This window comes from Desmodus rotundus, chromosome 3 (genome assembly GCF_022682495.2).
Source record: "Desmodus rotundus isolate HL8 chromosome 3, HLdesRot8A.1, whole genome shotgun sequence".
NCBI lineage: Eukaryota > Metazoa > Chordata > Mammalia > Chiroptera > Phyllostomidae > Desmodus > Desmodus rotundus.
In genome coordinates this window covers 198,507,080-198,523,506 of record NC_071389.1, presented here as the reverse complement: position 1 = coordinate 198,523,506, position 16,427 = coordinate 198,507,080, and the positions used below count along the sequence as shown (strand labels likewise).

Genomic DNA, 16,427 nt, shown 5'->3' with positions numbered 1-16,427 from the left:
TACTTGTATGTTCTCTGACCGCAGTGGAATTAAGCTGAAATCAACAACAAAGAAAGAGCTGAAGGATGTCCAAATGTTTGGAAATTAATAGAGTTCCATACTACCATGTGTCAAAAAAGACATCACTGTGGAAATTGAAACAAGATTTTGAATCAAATGCTAATAAAAATCTATCATATCAGCACCCAGAGGATGCAGCTACAACCATACCTAGAGGAGGATTTACAGCCTTAAACACATGTCTTAAAAAAGAATAAAGTGCACCCAGGCCAGGTGGGTCAGTTGGTTGGAGCATCATCTTCTAAACCAAAAGGTTGTGGGTTCGATCCCCAGTCAGGGCACATTCCTAGGTTGTGGGTTCCATCCTTAGGGTGCATACAGGAGGCAACCAATCAACATTCTCATCTGGATGTTTCTCTCTTCCCACCCCCCTCCCATTTCCTAAGATCAATAAACATATCCAAGGGTGAGGATTAAAATAGAAGTGAAAACACAAGCAATATCTTAGTATTACTATGAAAACAGTTTAATGATTACGGACTCTTGGGAAGGGTCTCCAGATGGCAGGGGTTTCCAGACCACACTTTAAGAACTGGTGACCTAAGCAGTTAAGTCCAAGAGGACGGGAAGGGGGGCGGGGGATGGGATGGAGGACCCCAGCAGAGGAACTGGCCTATGTGCAAAGTGACTGTTCATCTTTTGGAACAAGAGTGAGTGAAGAGATGGTGCCACAGTGGTTATGAGACAACCTGTGTGTTCCGTTCTCACGGAATCCTTTTCTCGGTGAGATCTCAGGCCCACCCTTCACTCAGGGTGATGAGGTAAAGGGTGCAGGTCCCCGGGGGAGACAGCCTATGGAATAACTCTCTTGGAGAGTAGGAAAACTGGCCACCAGCCGTGTGGTCACATTGCCAAGCAAGGACCATAAAGCATTGTCTCCAGAGCACTCGGCTGGGCCCCCTGTAATTTATCTGCAGGCAGAACCGTGGAGAGCGAAGTCCGCAGCCAGCCGAAGCCGAGTCACTGCGTCGCTCGACCAGTGAGTAGTGTGGCAGGGTCATTAAGAGCATGCTTGGGGCCCTAACCTGCCAGGGCTCTAATTCTGGTCCTGCCATTGAGTCCTTCGCTGAAAGACCCTCTGTGCCTCAATTTCCTATCTGTAAAATGGGAGTAATCGTAGCACCTATCTCGTGTGGCTGCTGTGCAGATCAATGCACATTAAATGACAAGTGACATATACGTGGGTGGGTGCCTGGCAAAGGGATGTGCTCCCTAAGGGCCGCGACAACTATTGTCGCTGCTATCATGGTTATCAACGCGACTTACTGAGCTTCCACTCTGCCGCTAGTGTGGATAAGAATGGGCTCACCTGGCTCCCAGCCACCGCAGCGCCCAAGAGCAGGCTGGGCAGGGCTGGGGATACCCTGTGGGCGAAGCTAGCCCCCGGTTCACCGGGGAAGCCTGCAGGACACAACCAGACAGGCCAACTAGGGCAACAATCACAATCGCCGGAAATGCTAACCTTTAGGAAGGTGCAGCATGCGTGGTGGGGGCTTTGGAAACTTTCGTCCCTGCATCCAGACACCAGGACCCGAGTGGATATGCTCGGTTTTTACTGGTGAGGAGTGCTTCTCAGGGAAGGACCGGCTTCCCCTACACCACGCGGCTCAAAGTGGTTCGGCGCGAGTAGTCCAAACGTCAGCTCTAGCGAAGGCCGCGTAACAGAAGCCCGCTTCCATGACGCACGACGTCAGGGCAGGTTCCCGCGCCTCCGAGACAGGACTTCCGGCGGAAGTCCCTTCCACAGGGGGCGGAGCCGCCGTGCGGGCCCGGCTTGGGTTTGGCCACGCCCCTCCGCTCTCGCGACTCCGTCGTCCACTTCGCCAATCGGAGCTCAGCTTATTGACGAGTGCGGAGAAACATTCTCCAGTCCGCGAGTGTCGTCGTCGCTCGGGCAACAGCGTCCTAGAGACTCCGAGTGGGCTGGGTCTCAGCGGCCAGGCGTCCCGGGCATCCAGCGCGCACTTCTAGCCCCACGAGGAGAATAGGCAGGGGGCGCGGGTAAGGCGGCGCGTCCTCGGCACCCGGGCCGTGCGCGAGTCGAAGTGGGGCGGCGAGGGTCCGAGTATGTGGGTGGCGGGCGTGCCTCTCGTGAGGTCCCGCTGCCCCGAGACGGCTCCTGGCCACGCCCGGGACGCAGAGCCTGCCCTCCTCGTACGTGGTGGAGCGCTGGTGACTCGTTTTCTGTGGTGTGTGTGGCGCGCCAGCGGGTGCCAAGGTTCTACGGCTGCTGCGGCGAATAAGACGGTCCTGTTCTCGTGGAGCTGACGTGGTGTTTGGGGAAGTCGGATTATAAACAAGGTGGGAGGTGGCAACATCTTCGCCCCCGGATCTCTGAGGGTCACGTGAGAAACGTGTGATGCCTCATTCGCCCGCTTTTACAGAAGGTTTCATGGCCCGCGTTTCATCCGTCCCCACAGCACCCTTTACAATAGCCACCTCCTAGATGGGGACTTGAGCCCTGTGGGGTGAAGGGGACTGTCCCAAAATCACACAACTAGGAAGTTGCAAAGTCAGGCTTTAAACTCAGCATTTCGATCCCACGTCAGAAATCTCCGGTCTTTCTAGAACATTCTTTTTCCGTGGACCGCGCGTGGTTATTCCCCAGACATTTCATTTGGAGGCACTCTGTGAATGGTCGGTTGCACAGGACTTAGGACCGTTGGTAAATCACTAAATCACTTTCAGGGAAAGTAATTTACTGTTTCTTAGGTATGTCCCCCTAAATGGGTGGATTTATAGATATGCTGTTAAAAAAAAAAAAAAAAGGCAACTTTCACACACTGCAGTTCCTTCATCTGTTTCTTTTCATTTTCTTCAATCTAACAGGCATTTAGTTGGCCTCATCCTGGGGATCGGAAAGTGAGTCCGGCACGGCCCTTTGGTATCTGGGGACGCTGGTCTCCCACTCAGCCCGGACGCAAGCTTTAAGAGGGCAGGGATTTTATTTTAGTTTTCTGCGCTTTCCCTTGCCTTACCCCTTCAGCTTACTGTTGGCTCACAGGAGGTGCTGCTAAGTATTTGTCAAGAAATGCCGATCTGAGACTCTACATTTGCTGTCCAATTCCGTCTGCCTCTTTTTCTGCTCTTTTCCAGCCTTCCACCTCTTCCTCATGCTGTGACGTCCCCAGCTGTGTGGCACCTGGAGAAGCAACCAGCTCCGGGAGATGGGGCGGGCACCTGCCCAGAGCGGGGACGCCCTGGGAGGCCACTGGCTGTTAACAAGACGGCGGATTTAGTGAAGCTCTTTCCCAGGTGTGTGCTGACTGTGTGTGTTTGCGATTAGTCGGCGGTGAGAGCCACTGGAGGTGTCCTCAGATGACCCCTTCCCCACCAGGATGGAAACATTAGCTGTAGAATAGACGAGAACTGCGAGGGAGAGAGGAAGCTATCAGCCGCTTACCTTCCGGGAAGTGTATCTAAAAATACCCTCCTTTAGGCTTGCACAATTATGACGACTGGATTCTTACAGTGTTTAAAGATGAACTCATTTTCAGCCCAATATCTCCCAGGATACCCCCACCATTTAGAAGAAGTCAATGCAAAGTTAGGGGATTTGTCTGTGAAACTGTGACTAGAGATGACACGGGGACAGGACACCTGCCCAGTGAGAGAGCTTTCTGTTCCACTTCTTCCTCCCGGCTGTGACCCTCCCCCTCCAGTGGGTGTGGTTTACTTTGCTCCAGGCGGCTTTTCCTCTGCGTGTACTCGGCCCGCAGTTTCCCTGCTGCTTCTCGTCGGCCCCTCCCGGCCGCTGCTTGTTGAGCACTTGCCACATTCGAGGCACAGTTGGGCACCTCACATATCTGTATTTTAATTTAGTCCCCATCAGCTGCTTGTGGAAAGGCGCAGTTACTCCTGCCATTGTCCGGGGCAGTTGAGGGGCTGCGACACAGACGGGGGAGCGCGCGGCTTCCACTCCAGGGCAGCCCGAGCACAGAACCTGCACACCTGACCCGTGCAGCGCTCCCGAGTCTGTGGCACTCTCCGTGCCCCGCCGAGGCCCTGCGGCGGCTGTGGGGACACACACACGTGGTAGAGAGAGACCTGTAAGTCAGGGTCACGCGCAGTACAGGTTGAACGGGAAAGTGACGTCAGGAGGAAAGATATTGCTCAGATTGTCCAAAATGGTTGGTACAGTTGGGCTACACACTCATCTTGGAGCTTCTTGAACTCAGGGTAAAAGAAAAAATTTTAAAAACAAACAAACAAACAATAGAAGGAAATTGAATTAATTTTGTCCAGGCAAATGAGGCATTTTCATTCCTCTGGGAAAAAAGGAGGCTTCTCTAACAGGTAGGTCCAAAAGGCAGTTGACCTGGGATGGGCTCAGGGTCCTTGCTGTCCAGGGAGGGAATGGGGAACGTCATGTTGGTTTGGAATTTTAAAAACAATTTTGCACATCAGTACTTCTCAGTGACACCCTCCGAATTTTGTTTTTACCCTAGGAATTGGTAAATGGTATTTCCCTGTCCCCTGGGTTGGTTTCATCCACCTGTTGGCTTATTTACCTCACAGTTATTTGCTGAGCACCTGCCACGTGCCAGGCCCTGTCTAGGCACCAAGGAGGCCCCAGTGTTGGGCACTGACTGCCCTGGCACCCCTGGTGCCTGTGCCTTGTCCCTCTCTCCTGCTGGGGTTCTTCTGCCCTGCCTCTGGCTTGCCCTCCTCTGTTGGCCCCTGAAACCCTGAGACGACCCTGGACGCCGTACTCTGCAGTGTCCGCTTGCCGTCTGCCCTGGCGTCTGCCACCTACTGTATGCCAGGCCTTTAGATGCATTATCTGTGACCCTTGCACAGCCTTTAGAGCGTGGTGCTTAACAGCTTGGGGTCACTTGTAATGTACGCTCTGGCTAGAAAAATCACCCCCCACACACTTTGTATGTATCTAACCTCAGAGACTTCGAAGTCCTCCAGAAGCATGCACGGACCTCGTCCCTAAATTCCAAGTGAGGCATACCTGCTTTACAGAGAAAGATGATTTCCATTTTGCAGACGAGGAAACTGGGGCAGGAGGAGGTTAATTAACTGGCGAGTTTGCACAGAAGATAGTGGAACCAGCTGGGCTCCATGTCTCCTTGACTCCAAACCCTTCATTTTTCCCATTGTGGAGGTTCGGCAGGTCCTGAGTGAGTGCGCCGGAGGCGAGGAGGGGCCCTCTCTGGGGGGGTGTCCTGAGACATACAGAATGGCCATCTGATATCAGAATAGTCAAGGAGAAGATTTTTCACAAGTATTCGGAGTTAGCTGCCAAAGTATTCTGTGTGGCTTGCAACTTCTTCCAATTCAGTCAAGTGATCATTTCCCCCCCGTGAAACAAGTTCCAACAATTTTTGCTTCTGATGCCATTTCTGTTTGGCTGCGCACATTTTTCAGTCTCGTGTTGAATTATGTTTTCTCTGGATGCCAAGGCAGATGGATGGCACTTTTGTTATGATTCTGCTATAAATAGCATCTGTTAAACACTGGACATCAATACGTATCTGGCAAGTACATGTACGAGTGAGAGAGCCTTTGATTGGAGTTCCTGCCTGCGGGCAAGAAGTGCATTTGACGGTCTGTGAGTTGGGGCTTCTGTGGGTGGGTGGGGAGGGGGAGCGTTGGTTTTATAATCCTTGCTAATTTCTACTTGACCAAGTTCTGGAGTAATCATGAGTGCATTAGTGTCCTAGAATTCTCTCTATTTAGAAAACCTAAACTGAGGGTGAGGTAAAGCCAGGGTTGATCTACAGAACTCGTCACTGTGGCTTGCTCGTACTGAGAACATTGCTTAGCTCTCACAGTGAGGGTGAAACTAGCCCAGGCTTCCGGCCCTCCCGGTGGTGGGCGTTGACCACTGCTGTCCACCAGAACAGAGATTACCGAGAGTTTACCACGCAGCCAGCCGCCAGGTAGGTGCCAAATGTAGGGGAATAGGGGCTGCTGCCCCTCCACTAGAGGGCACCGGTACACAGCCAAGGGGAAGTGGGAAGCAGAGAATCCAAGTGCAAGTAGACGCAGAACTGGGGGGATGGGTGGGGAGGTATTGGTACTTTTTCTTTCCACTTAGGCCCCTCTCCCCCGAGCCCCATTGCAGAGCAGTGGAATTATGGGTGCCTCTGGCCTTTTTGTCCTTTCTTTCATTAAATAAAGCAACGGGCACAACAAAACTCTTAAGACCCAGTTCTCTGGAACTGTGAGGTTGGTTTTGTTAAGGAGGCTAGGAGGACCTCATGAAGGGGGGGCCACATTCTGAATCCTGAAAGATGAATTGAAGTGTGCCAGGCGGAAGAGGAGGAAGGAAATTCTAGCAGGAGGGAACCAAAGTGTGGAGGTGAGGAACCACGTGGGATATTCGGAGCGCTGTAAAAACGCAGTGCTCGTGAGACTGGCACCTGGAGGGGTCGCCTGGGGCCAGATTATTAATGACGGAAATCTTACGCTCTGGAAAAGTGTTGTATGCTTTTCTTCAATTAAAAAATTTAGGTTGACAGAGACGTGGCAGAATCAGTACAGAGAGGTCCAGTGTGTCCTCACTCCCTGCCAGTGACACATGGTACAGCGTAACCGCAGCACAGCGGTCGGAACCAGGACGCCGCGGTCGTGCGGTGCGAGTGACTAAGCGGCCGGCCTAGTCGTAGTTCACCAGTTGTGACACGCACTCTTTTTTTCTTTGTGCGAAGCTCTGTGAAATTTTAACACAGAGTTTTGCATTGCATGTTTTTAAGCCAAGGAGTAACAATTATATCTGTGTTTTAGAAAGATAAAGCCTGGCGACCGAGGAGAATGCGTTAGAGGAGAAGTTGGAGACCAGGAAGCAATTGAAGGGGCCATTTCTTCCTCCAGATGAGTGAGGATGAGCAGGGCAGTGACACTGGGGACGGAGGGGCAGCGAGGAGCTTTAAGAGGGGTTTTCCAAGTAAAATTGACAGTACTGGCCGATTGCTTAGAGGGCTGAGGCCGAAGGCAGGCATTTCTGCCCTGACATACCAGAACTCAGGAGTGGAAGCCGATTTGCTTGCTCACTTGGAGTTTGAGCACCTATGGGTGGCCCCGCAGTTGGGGTCTAGCCAGCCCTGCAGGTGATCCGGATGGACACTGCAGTGTGAGAACCGCTGATCTTCCGGACAGGGAGGAATTCACAGGCTGAGTGGGGAGGGGCATGAGTGGCCTAGGCAGCGGGCTGCAGTGTATGGGAGAAGGCCTTCCCGTGGAAGGGCCATGTCTGAGGGACTGCTACGGGCCAGTGTTGTCGACACATGGAGAACCCAGGAGAGGGACTCAGCTGGAGGAGCAGCGGGCCCATCCATCCATGTGGCCTGACGCTGTGAAGGACTTTGGTCTTCATTCCAAGAGCAATAGGAAGCAATTGGAATTTGCGAAGTAGGGAAGTACCACGAGATCAGCATTTTGCAATGATGACTTTGGCTGATGTGAGGAAAACAGGAGACCCTAGTAGGGGTTTGTGTGTGTGCGCACGTGTGTGTGTGTGTGTGTGGTGTGGGGGTATGTTGTGTATGTGGTGTGTGTGGTGGTGTGTATTTGTGTGTGTGTGAAAGATGGAGAGAATGGGAAGAGTTGACATAAACCCTCCACCTGGGAGACCTAACATTTGTTGGGAGACTCATGCAGAGAACCGGCCTGAGGTTTCCAACCCAGCTGAGTACCTTGCAGTGCTCCCTGATTATCTCGAAGACCCAAAGGCTCCGCCCTTGTGGCATGATGAGCTAAATAAGGAGAGCTGTCAGGCAGTCTGGGCTAATCCCATTGCTCTCTCATTTTTCAGAATACACAAATCCAGAATCGTTTGCCTTGAACGTAATGAACCGAAGCAAAATGAATGTCAACCCCACCAAATCAGGCAGCACCAAGGCCAGGTGAGACGCCCCTCTTTCCGGAACCTGGGGCACTGATGGTCAGAGGGCCACGGCTAGCTTAGGCCACGAGTGTGTGTGTGCAGGGCTCAGGCCTCGGAGGGGGGGGCAGAGGGGTGCTCTGCAGGCTGATGGTGACACCACTCACTGTCCCTTCTGTCTCGCTGTGTTGGTCGCTTACGCAGCCGTCACGTGCTAAATGCTGGGTTTTGTGCCAGCATTGTCTAGGAACTTACATGCCCACCCCGTCAAGAAGCATCAGCTACAGGTTTTAAAGCTGAATGTCCTCGATGTGGTGCCCAGCAGGACCACAAAGGGTAGACAGCCAGGGCAGATTCAGACAGCCCCTCAGCCGGCCTCCCTGCAGGGTGGCCGGGCGCTGCCGGGCAGTTTGCCTCGGCTGGATTCATGTTTCCTGCTCTAGGGGGCAGCAGCAGCAAACTTTTCCCTTCCCGACAAGCGGGGAACCTTGGCCACCTTCCTTCCCCTGCCTGGAGCACTGGCGGGCCTGGCGCACTATAAATAGGAAGTGTTAACTGCTCCCTGTCTGCGCCGCCCGGAGCTGGCAGCTCGGAATGGTCTCCAGCCCTTGCATTTCAAGAGGCTGCCAGTCAAAGCGTTTTTGAGACGGGAGCAAGTGTTTGACAGCCGCCAAGTGCCGTCCTTGTTTCTGACACAACTTGCTTTCCCGTCGCCTGTTGACTTGTCTGTCATCACATTGGGGCTGGCAGTGAGTCTGAGACATTCGTTAGAGAAGAGTGAGTTTCTGAGGCGCTTTCTGAATGGAGAGAAAGCACATCACAAACAAAACCACACACACTTTTTCTTTAGGGTCCTTATTCTGGGGCGGCGAGGCGTTCGGGCTGGAGAAAGTACCCCAAAACCACAGTCCTCAGTTCAGTTAAACTCAACGTCCCTTACTTCTGGGATCATCATCGTCAGATGTGGCCCCCGCTCTCATGACATCAGTGGCCTAACGGGGAGACAGCCACCGACGGGTCCTGAGGGTCATGGGCATTAATGAAGGGGCCCTTTGGATGCTGCTCACTAGTTGTCAGTGTCCGGGGGGGAAAAGCAGGGAAAGCAGGGCTGATGCTGAAGCTTTGCCTTGGATGACGGGAAAGAGAGTGACGTCCTGAATGAGACCCAGGAGGGGGTCAGGGGGCGTGTGGCAGAGAGGGCAGTGCTGTTTGAGCGATGGGCTGTGAAAACCCTGCGTTCTGTTTGTTCGCTCAGTAAACGCTGCTGGGCGCCAGGGCTGTGCTGGGCGATGTCGGGCCAGGCGCGGCGGCTAAAGACACTGTTTCAGGTCCTGGAGCCTGTAATCGAGTTCCCACTTTCCCAAATAAACGGTATCCTCACCGGTTGTGATGAGTGCAGTGTGGGGGAAGGGCAGGCTGCGACAGACTCTGCGGGATCAGGGGACCTCTCTGAGGGGGTGAGGCGCCCCTGGAATGGAGGGGAGGGAAGGAGTTAGCTGGTGAGGTGGGGAGGGACAGGGCAGAGGAGTGTGGGGCTGTGGGGGAGTGACGAGGGAGGGAGAGGTGGGCAGGGCTGAGTGCTGCCTGGTAGCATGCTGTAGCTAGCACGCCGTGACACGCTTGCTAAAGCACACTTACTGTTCCAGCACAGCCATTTCTGTCTTGTCTTCTAGCCCCTGTCCATTGTGGAAGTGCCCTTTCATGTCGCTGTGTTCACAGCGTCCTGGGCTTTCTCTCTCATGTGGTCCTGAACGTGCTCTCGTGTCTCAGCATAGGCCTCACAGTTGTCGTCCACAGTAGCGAGAGGCCGCTCCACTACAGCCTGTTAACTTGGAGAGGTTCGCGTTACACTCTGCGTTTGACTCCTGAGTGTGTGCGCCTGCATCCCACAGGGTGTGTGGTGGGCTGGCAGTGACGTTTGGGAGGAAGGCGACCACCTGTGTGGGGTCTGAGAGGCCCCGGCACAGGGAGACCTTGGTGGAGGAAGGCTGTGGTCGTACTGCGCTACCTGTGTGCTGTGCAGAGGGTGGCTTCTGACCAAGGGCTTTCTGCTAAATTGAGTTTGGGTGACCGGTTCAATTGGTTGTTGTGATACCCTGTCATTTGAAGTACATTTGTGAATCAGCTTGTGTGTTCTAACTCCCCTGTACAGAACGAGAGAATAGGGTTGCCAGTTGGTTGGAAGACAGTGGGGGGTATGAGGCTGGATTGGGGGAGGCTGGACCGGGGGAGGCTGGGACAGGGGAGGCGGGACAGGGGAGGCTGGGACAGGGGAGGCTGGACAGGGGAGGCTGGACAGGGGAGGCTGGACAGGGGAGGCTGGGACAGGGGAGGCTGGACTGAGCTTCCAGTGTAGGCACACAGACCTTGGAATCCCAGTATTTGATTAGGTATTTATGTAGATGACTTACTTTTAATTTTTCACATGTTCTTTTGAGTAAGTTGCAGAGTTAGACTGTTTTGCAAATGCAAGGTATGCATTTTTGAGGATTGATGGGTTTTATTACTCTATCAATGTATGCAAACTTTGTTGTTAGAGATGTGTTTGTGTACTAATGCACATGAATCACATGCACCTGTGCCAGTGGATGCACATGCATGTGAGCACACACATTTACACTCTTAGCACAGTTGGGCCAAAAGCCTAGGATTAAATTTAAGAGAGTTTGCGTTTTGGCCTTATGAGTAAAGTTATCTCTTCTCTCTGGGGTTTAAGCTCTCTGCCTCCAACAGCGGGAATAACAGTGCGTAGCTCACAAGGGTGTGACAAGGCTGAGGATCAGCCAGTGGCCATGAAAGTAGGTGCTCTTGACGGCCAGGTGACTCTAGAATCACGTCAGTGTGACATTTGCTGGTGTTTTAACGTCATTTTGATATTCACCCACGAGCGTCCATGAAACACTGTGGACTCACACTTACAAACCAGCTTCTGGGTCTTCAGGGCGGCAGCCTCAGCTGTTACAGCCCCGCGGCAGGGCCAGCCCCGAGTCCAATTGGTTGGTCCAGGGGTGCGTGAGACTCGCATTCGGAAAAGTCCCCAGGTGACGCTGCTGCTGGTTCGGGGCCACATGTTGAGGATGACTGTTTTAAAGCCTCGTGTTTGCCTCAGCAGCCTTTTAAGGCCAATTTTTAAAAATGGGAAATAATGCGTTTAAAAAATAATGGTATTAAGTAGCCAGAAAAGCCCACGGTACTTCTGCTTGAAGATGCTACAAAGGGAGCAGCTCTGCCCTCTGGAGGTGAACCTGCCCTGAGAGGGGCAGTTCAGTTGACCCTCGCATCAGTGTTCGGGAGGCAGAGTGTCCCTGAGCTGCGGCTTGGTCGGTGTAGTTGGGAGGTGCTGTGCAGCTGGATACCTTCTCCCTGGTTTTTAAACCACACACACATTTCTTTAACCCCTGAATCAGACGGTGAGCTACCAGAGGGCCGGGCGGGGCACACTCCTCTTCCTATTCTTCCACCCTGGCCCGTGTGCGGCCCATGGGGTGTGCTGGAGGATGAACTGCCGAGCACGTAGTTGCTTGGGAAATGCTTACAGCAAGGCTGTCCGGGTCGAACACCCGGACAGGCTGCATTTCCAGAACTGCCCAGATTTGGCTCCGTGGAATATTCACAGTGTAGTCGAAGTCGCAGTGGCTCTCACGATCCTATGACTGGCAGGAATCAGAACTGGAGAAGGCCCAGCAGGTCAGCCAGAGCACCCTCCCGCTGGGAGAGGATCACTCCCTGCAGTGCGTGCAGTAGCCCTGGGAAGAATTACTTTTCACATGGTGGTTATTTTTTTCATGCTGTCTTCAACTAAGTGTTTCTTGAATTCAATCACTTTGTATTCAAGTAATAAAATGCACAACAGGCAGTATGTTTCTGGATGATTATCTCACTCCTCAGGTGGTGTAATAAGGCATGAGGCCAAAGCCCTGGCATGCCTGATTGTTATTATGAAGTGAATTTATGGATAAAATAAAATGGTTATTTGCATCAGTAATAACTGCAATAAGGAGCACAGTTCCAGCAGACCTCCCCGCCTGCTTGGAGAGCTGGGTGAGGCAGGAGTAGCATGTTCCTAACCATCCATGCAGCAGGGGGGAGCCAGGGACTTCTCGCCGCCTTCGGGGAGCTGGTTATTAATTTTGTAAAAAGCATTAGGAAAGCTTTGGCCATTGCCAGCCATGCCAGCCGGGTTCCTGGGAGCAGCTCTCCCCAGACCCAGCTCTGGCCCAGTAGCTGCGTGACCCTGGGCGGATGGCCTGCCTGCTCTGAGCATTGATTTGCGCACCTGCGAAATGGGAAGAGTAAAAACTCTGGGCATGGGGAGGGGTAAATGACGGGCTTCCACAAATCTTAAGCACCTTTCCTGGCTCAAAGTAAGGCCCCGGTCCAAGCTAATTGAATTAGAATAACGTATTTCCCTTCTTAAATTCTTCATAAGCCTGGGGGTCTTGTCGATCTGGTCCAGGTAGCTCAGCCCCACCAGTGCCTGCCACCGTTCTCGTTCTCGGTGTCCCTTTCTGAGCAGTAGGGGCGCACCTTGCCCTGCCCCGCTGGCCTGTCAAAGCCCCATTCCAAAGTAAAGCCAACTCTCCACTCCCCGGGCAGCTGAGCGTGGCCGGAGAAGACACACAGCCCCACTGGGCCTGCCTTCGAAGTTCATGGCGTGGACAGCAGAGGGGCTCCTGAGAGTCCCTGGTGACCCTCTCCTCTTCCCACTGCCCTGCTTGCCGCCTCTGCCACAGCCACAGACGGCATCATTGATCCTCTTCCCTTGTTCCCGAGCCGCCTCTCCTGTCCTTGCTACTGGTGGCCCAGCTTCCTACTTCAGAGAAATTGTTTTCTCAGTTTTATTTTCAGACTGTTCGTTGCAGGTATATAGAAACACAATTGATTTTTGTATATTGATTCTAACCTGCAACCTTACTGAAGTTGTTTATTCTCATGGTGTTTTTTTGGTGTGCGTATATTCTTTTGGGTTTTCTTCATAGAGATAGTTTTTATTAGTTTCCAACCTGGTACCTTGGTAAATATTTATTTTCCTTGCCTAACTGCTCTGTCTGAAACCTTTAGCACAATGTTGAATAAAAGTGGTGAGAGCAGACATCTTTATCTTGTTTTGGATCTTAGGGTGGAATATATACTTTTAGCCTTGGATTGAGTGCTAGCCTGTGAACCAAAGGGTCACTGGTTCGGTTCCCAGTCAGGGCACATGCCTGAGTTGCTCTGGCCAGGTCCCCGGTAGGGGGTATCTGAGAGGCAACCACACACACGTTTCTCTCCCTCTCTTTCTCCCTTCCTCCCCCTCTCTAAAAATAAATAAACAAAATCTTTAAAGTATATATTTTTATGTATTTTCATATTTTGATGATTTTAAAAATATTCCTAAGGAATATCAGTCTTTTGCTTTCTTTTGATGTTTTTGTCTGGGTTGGTATCAGGGTAGTTCTGACCTCATACAACATGTTGGGAAGTGCTCCCTTTTTTGTTTTGGGGGAGAGTTTATGGAAGATGGGTTTTAATTATTCTTCTTTAAATGTTTGGTAGAATTCACCAGTGAACCCATCCAGTCCTCGGATTTTTGCTGTAAGTTTTTGTGACTCATGTAATCTCTTTGTTGTAGGTCTACTTAGATTTTTTTATTTTTAGTCAGTTTTAGTAGTTTGTGTTTTCTAAGAATTTTTTCATTTCATGTAAATTATCTAATTTGTTGGCATATAGTTAGTGTTCCCTTATAATCCTTTATGTTTTTGAAAGTTCAGTAGTAATGGCCTTCTTTTATTCATGATTTTAATAGTTTGAGAATGCCTCATTTTTTCTTGGCCAGTTTAGCTAAAAAATTGTTAGTTTTGCCAATCTTTTCAAAGAACCAGCTTTTAATTTTGTTGGTTTTCTCTATTTTCTATTATCAATTTTGTTTATTTCTCCTCTAATCTTTATTGGTTTGTTTATTCTTCTTTGGGTTTAATTTAGTCTTATTTTTCTAGCTTTTTAAGGAAGATGGTTAGGTTATTTATTGAGACTTTTTATATAAACACTAACAGCTATGACTGTCCCTCTGAGCGCCGCTCTCTCTGCGTCTGTAAGCACGCGGGGGGGGGGGGGGGCACTGGCATGTTGTGCCTGCCTGGTCATTCATCGGAAAGCGCTTGCTGATGCATCTTGTGATATTCTTCTTTGACCCATGGCTTACGTAGGAGTGTATTGTTTAGTTTCCGCGTATGTATGCATTGCCCGATTTCTTTCTGCTACTGATTTCTAATTTTAGTCCAGTGTGGTTGGAGAACATACACTGATGATTTCAACCCTCCTGAATTTATCTTGCCTTGTTTTACGTCTTACCGTGAGGTGAGTCCTGGAGGGTGTTCCGTGTTCACTTGAGAGAGTGTGTGTTCTGCAGCAAGCGGGGTGTCCTTTAGCTGCCCGTCAGGCCTGGCTTGTTTGCGGTCTGTAGTGTTGTGTGGGCCTCCCGCTCCCTGTCGCTCTCCTGTCCAGTCGGGCTGTCCATTGCTGAGAGCGGATACTGAGGTCTCCATCCGTTAGCATTAAAGCGTGTATTTCTCCTCTCGGTGCCATCGCTTTTTCCTTCAGGTGTGTTGGGGTGCTGTTTTGGGGGCATATATGTTCCTTTTACCTCCATTTATTCTTTCTCAAATGCTCTTCCTTTCTTTAGGTAGGTCTGAGTTTCTGACCCATGTACCTTTTCCTTCTTTTTGAAGACTTTATTTTAACAAGATTTCTTGTAAGTAGGTCTGCTGGTGACAAATTCCCTCAATTTTTGTTTGTCTGATAAAGTCTTTCTTTCCTTAAATGCCTGGAAACAATAGTCTTCTGATCTTTACTGAGGGGTTCTTTGTTGGAGCATCCCTTTAACTCTCATCCAGGCAGCCTTCACTTCCTGCTCGTGACCTTGACGAGAACCTCAAGGTGAGCCAGAGGTGAGAGCTCAGGGTCCTCTCAGGTCTTTCCAGAGTAAGCACAGCGCCCGGGACATGCTCACAGCCCTGCGCATGGGCACACTGTGCCGTTCAGATTCCCAGGAGTATGTGGGAGCTTCTCAGAGGCCCTGTGCACATCTCCTTCCCCAGCTTTTCCCTTTAAACTGTTTGGTTAGTCTAGGTTTGCTGCATCTGTCATCCACCCCTCAGGCAGCTCAGATTTTAAACAGTTGTCTCTGATTGTTTTCAACAAACACCTTCTGACAAGCCTGTCCTCCCTGGGTGAGCTCTGAATTCATTAAAATAAAGACAGCCTTGTGAGGAGGGTCTTTCAGGGGGCCATCAGGCAGGCCTGGTAGTGGACATTTTCTGGCACTGGGACTCTGGAGGTGGTCCAGCCTCTCCTGCTCCTTCCAGTGGCCATCAGGCTGCCGGGTTCCCACAGTGATCGCAGGCCTCCGTTTCAAGCTCCTGCAGATGGGGGGTGGGGTGGGGGGATGGGAACAGAGAAGGGTAAAATGGCACAGAACTTGGTGTTCATACAGAGATTCTGCCATATTTCGGGACATGGGCTCCCTAATTGCTGCGAACCTTTGGTCAACTTTGCGAGTTTTGAGACAGTTCATCATGACGGTTTTTGCCAGTGTTCTTCTTGTCTGTGTGGAGGAGGGATTTGCTGGGTCAGCTCTGCGTCTGACCGTGTGCCGGGCATGCAGTGAGGAAAGCTCAGAGACGCCAACTCTCTGCCCCAACCCCCACCAAAGAAGTGCCTGCTCGGCAGGATGCCAGTGGGTTTTCCCGTCCAAAAGCTTCCTTATTTTCCCACTTTGGAAGATTATTGGATCTGCTAGAAACAGGCGGTCTAAAGTCATGATTTTGTGTTCACTCAGAACAGTCTCTGAGATGTTGGCAGGAAGGTCATAGCTAGCTGCGTTTTTACCCTGTCCAGCTGTCCTTGCAGGGAGAGAGAGATAGGAGGTTGGCCACATGCGTAATGTGTGCGTGAAGGTAATGTAATCTGTTTTCTTTTATATCGCAGGGATTTAATGTGCAAAATGGCTAGTTTGCCAGATTGGCGTACCTCGTGTCCTCACATGCAAAAACGCACAGACTTAAGGCCCCATTCTTCACCATGTAGACTCTGTGCAAGAAATGGTTTCCCAAACATGCTCAGACCTTCTTCAAGTGAGTATTCGTGAGCCAGTAGAGCTAACAGTAGACATCGCTTGTGCATGTTTAGTACGTACCAGGCTCTGCCCAGAGGCTGCACACTTAGTCCTCACAATAGCGCTGTGAAGCGGATTCCGTTGCTGTCCCTGTTTTCTTGGTGGGGAAGCTGAGATACAGGTCGTTTAAGCCACCTGCCCAAGAGTTACATAGTTTTTAAGTGGCAGGATCATGATTTGAGCCTTTCCTCTCTTCCTCCTTCCCTCCCTCCCCAAACATTTTATGAGCCCCAGTGTGTGACAAGAGCTGTCACAAGTCCTGAGGCTGTGGGCCTGGTAGAGGACCTGCCCTCGAGGAGCCCCCTGTCTAGAGAGGGAGGTGAAGCATCCAGTGGCGTGAGACAGATGCCCCGACAGAAGCACGCACGGAGCGCAGTGGGG

General features: G+C 51.4%; 1 protein-coding gene across 9 annotated transcripts in view; it reads left to right on the top strand.

Moving 5' to 3' along the window:
- Positions 1 to 1,927: 1,927 nt before the first annotated feature.
- The window catches only part of EFCAB6 (EF-hand calcium binding domain 6), a 166,845-nt gene continuing 152,345 nt past the window's right edge, over positions 1,928 to 16,427 (top strand). For 3 of the 9 annotated variants that reach the window (XM_071221102.1, XM_045187051.2, XM_071221104.1), the window contains exons 1-4: positions 2,072 to 2,361; positions 3,157 to 3,315; positions 7,826 to 7,916; positions 15,860 to 16,005. In XM_071221102.1, the coding sequence (XP_071077203.1) occupies positions 7,861 to 7,916; positions 15,860 to 16,005 (202 nt within the window). In that variant the 5' untranslated portion in view covers positions 2,072 to 2,361; positions 3,157 to 3,315; positions 7,826 to 7,860. The other 6 variants (XM_071221105.1, XM_071221103.1, XM_045187052.2 and 3 more) reach the window with 5 other exon arrangements.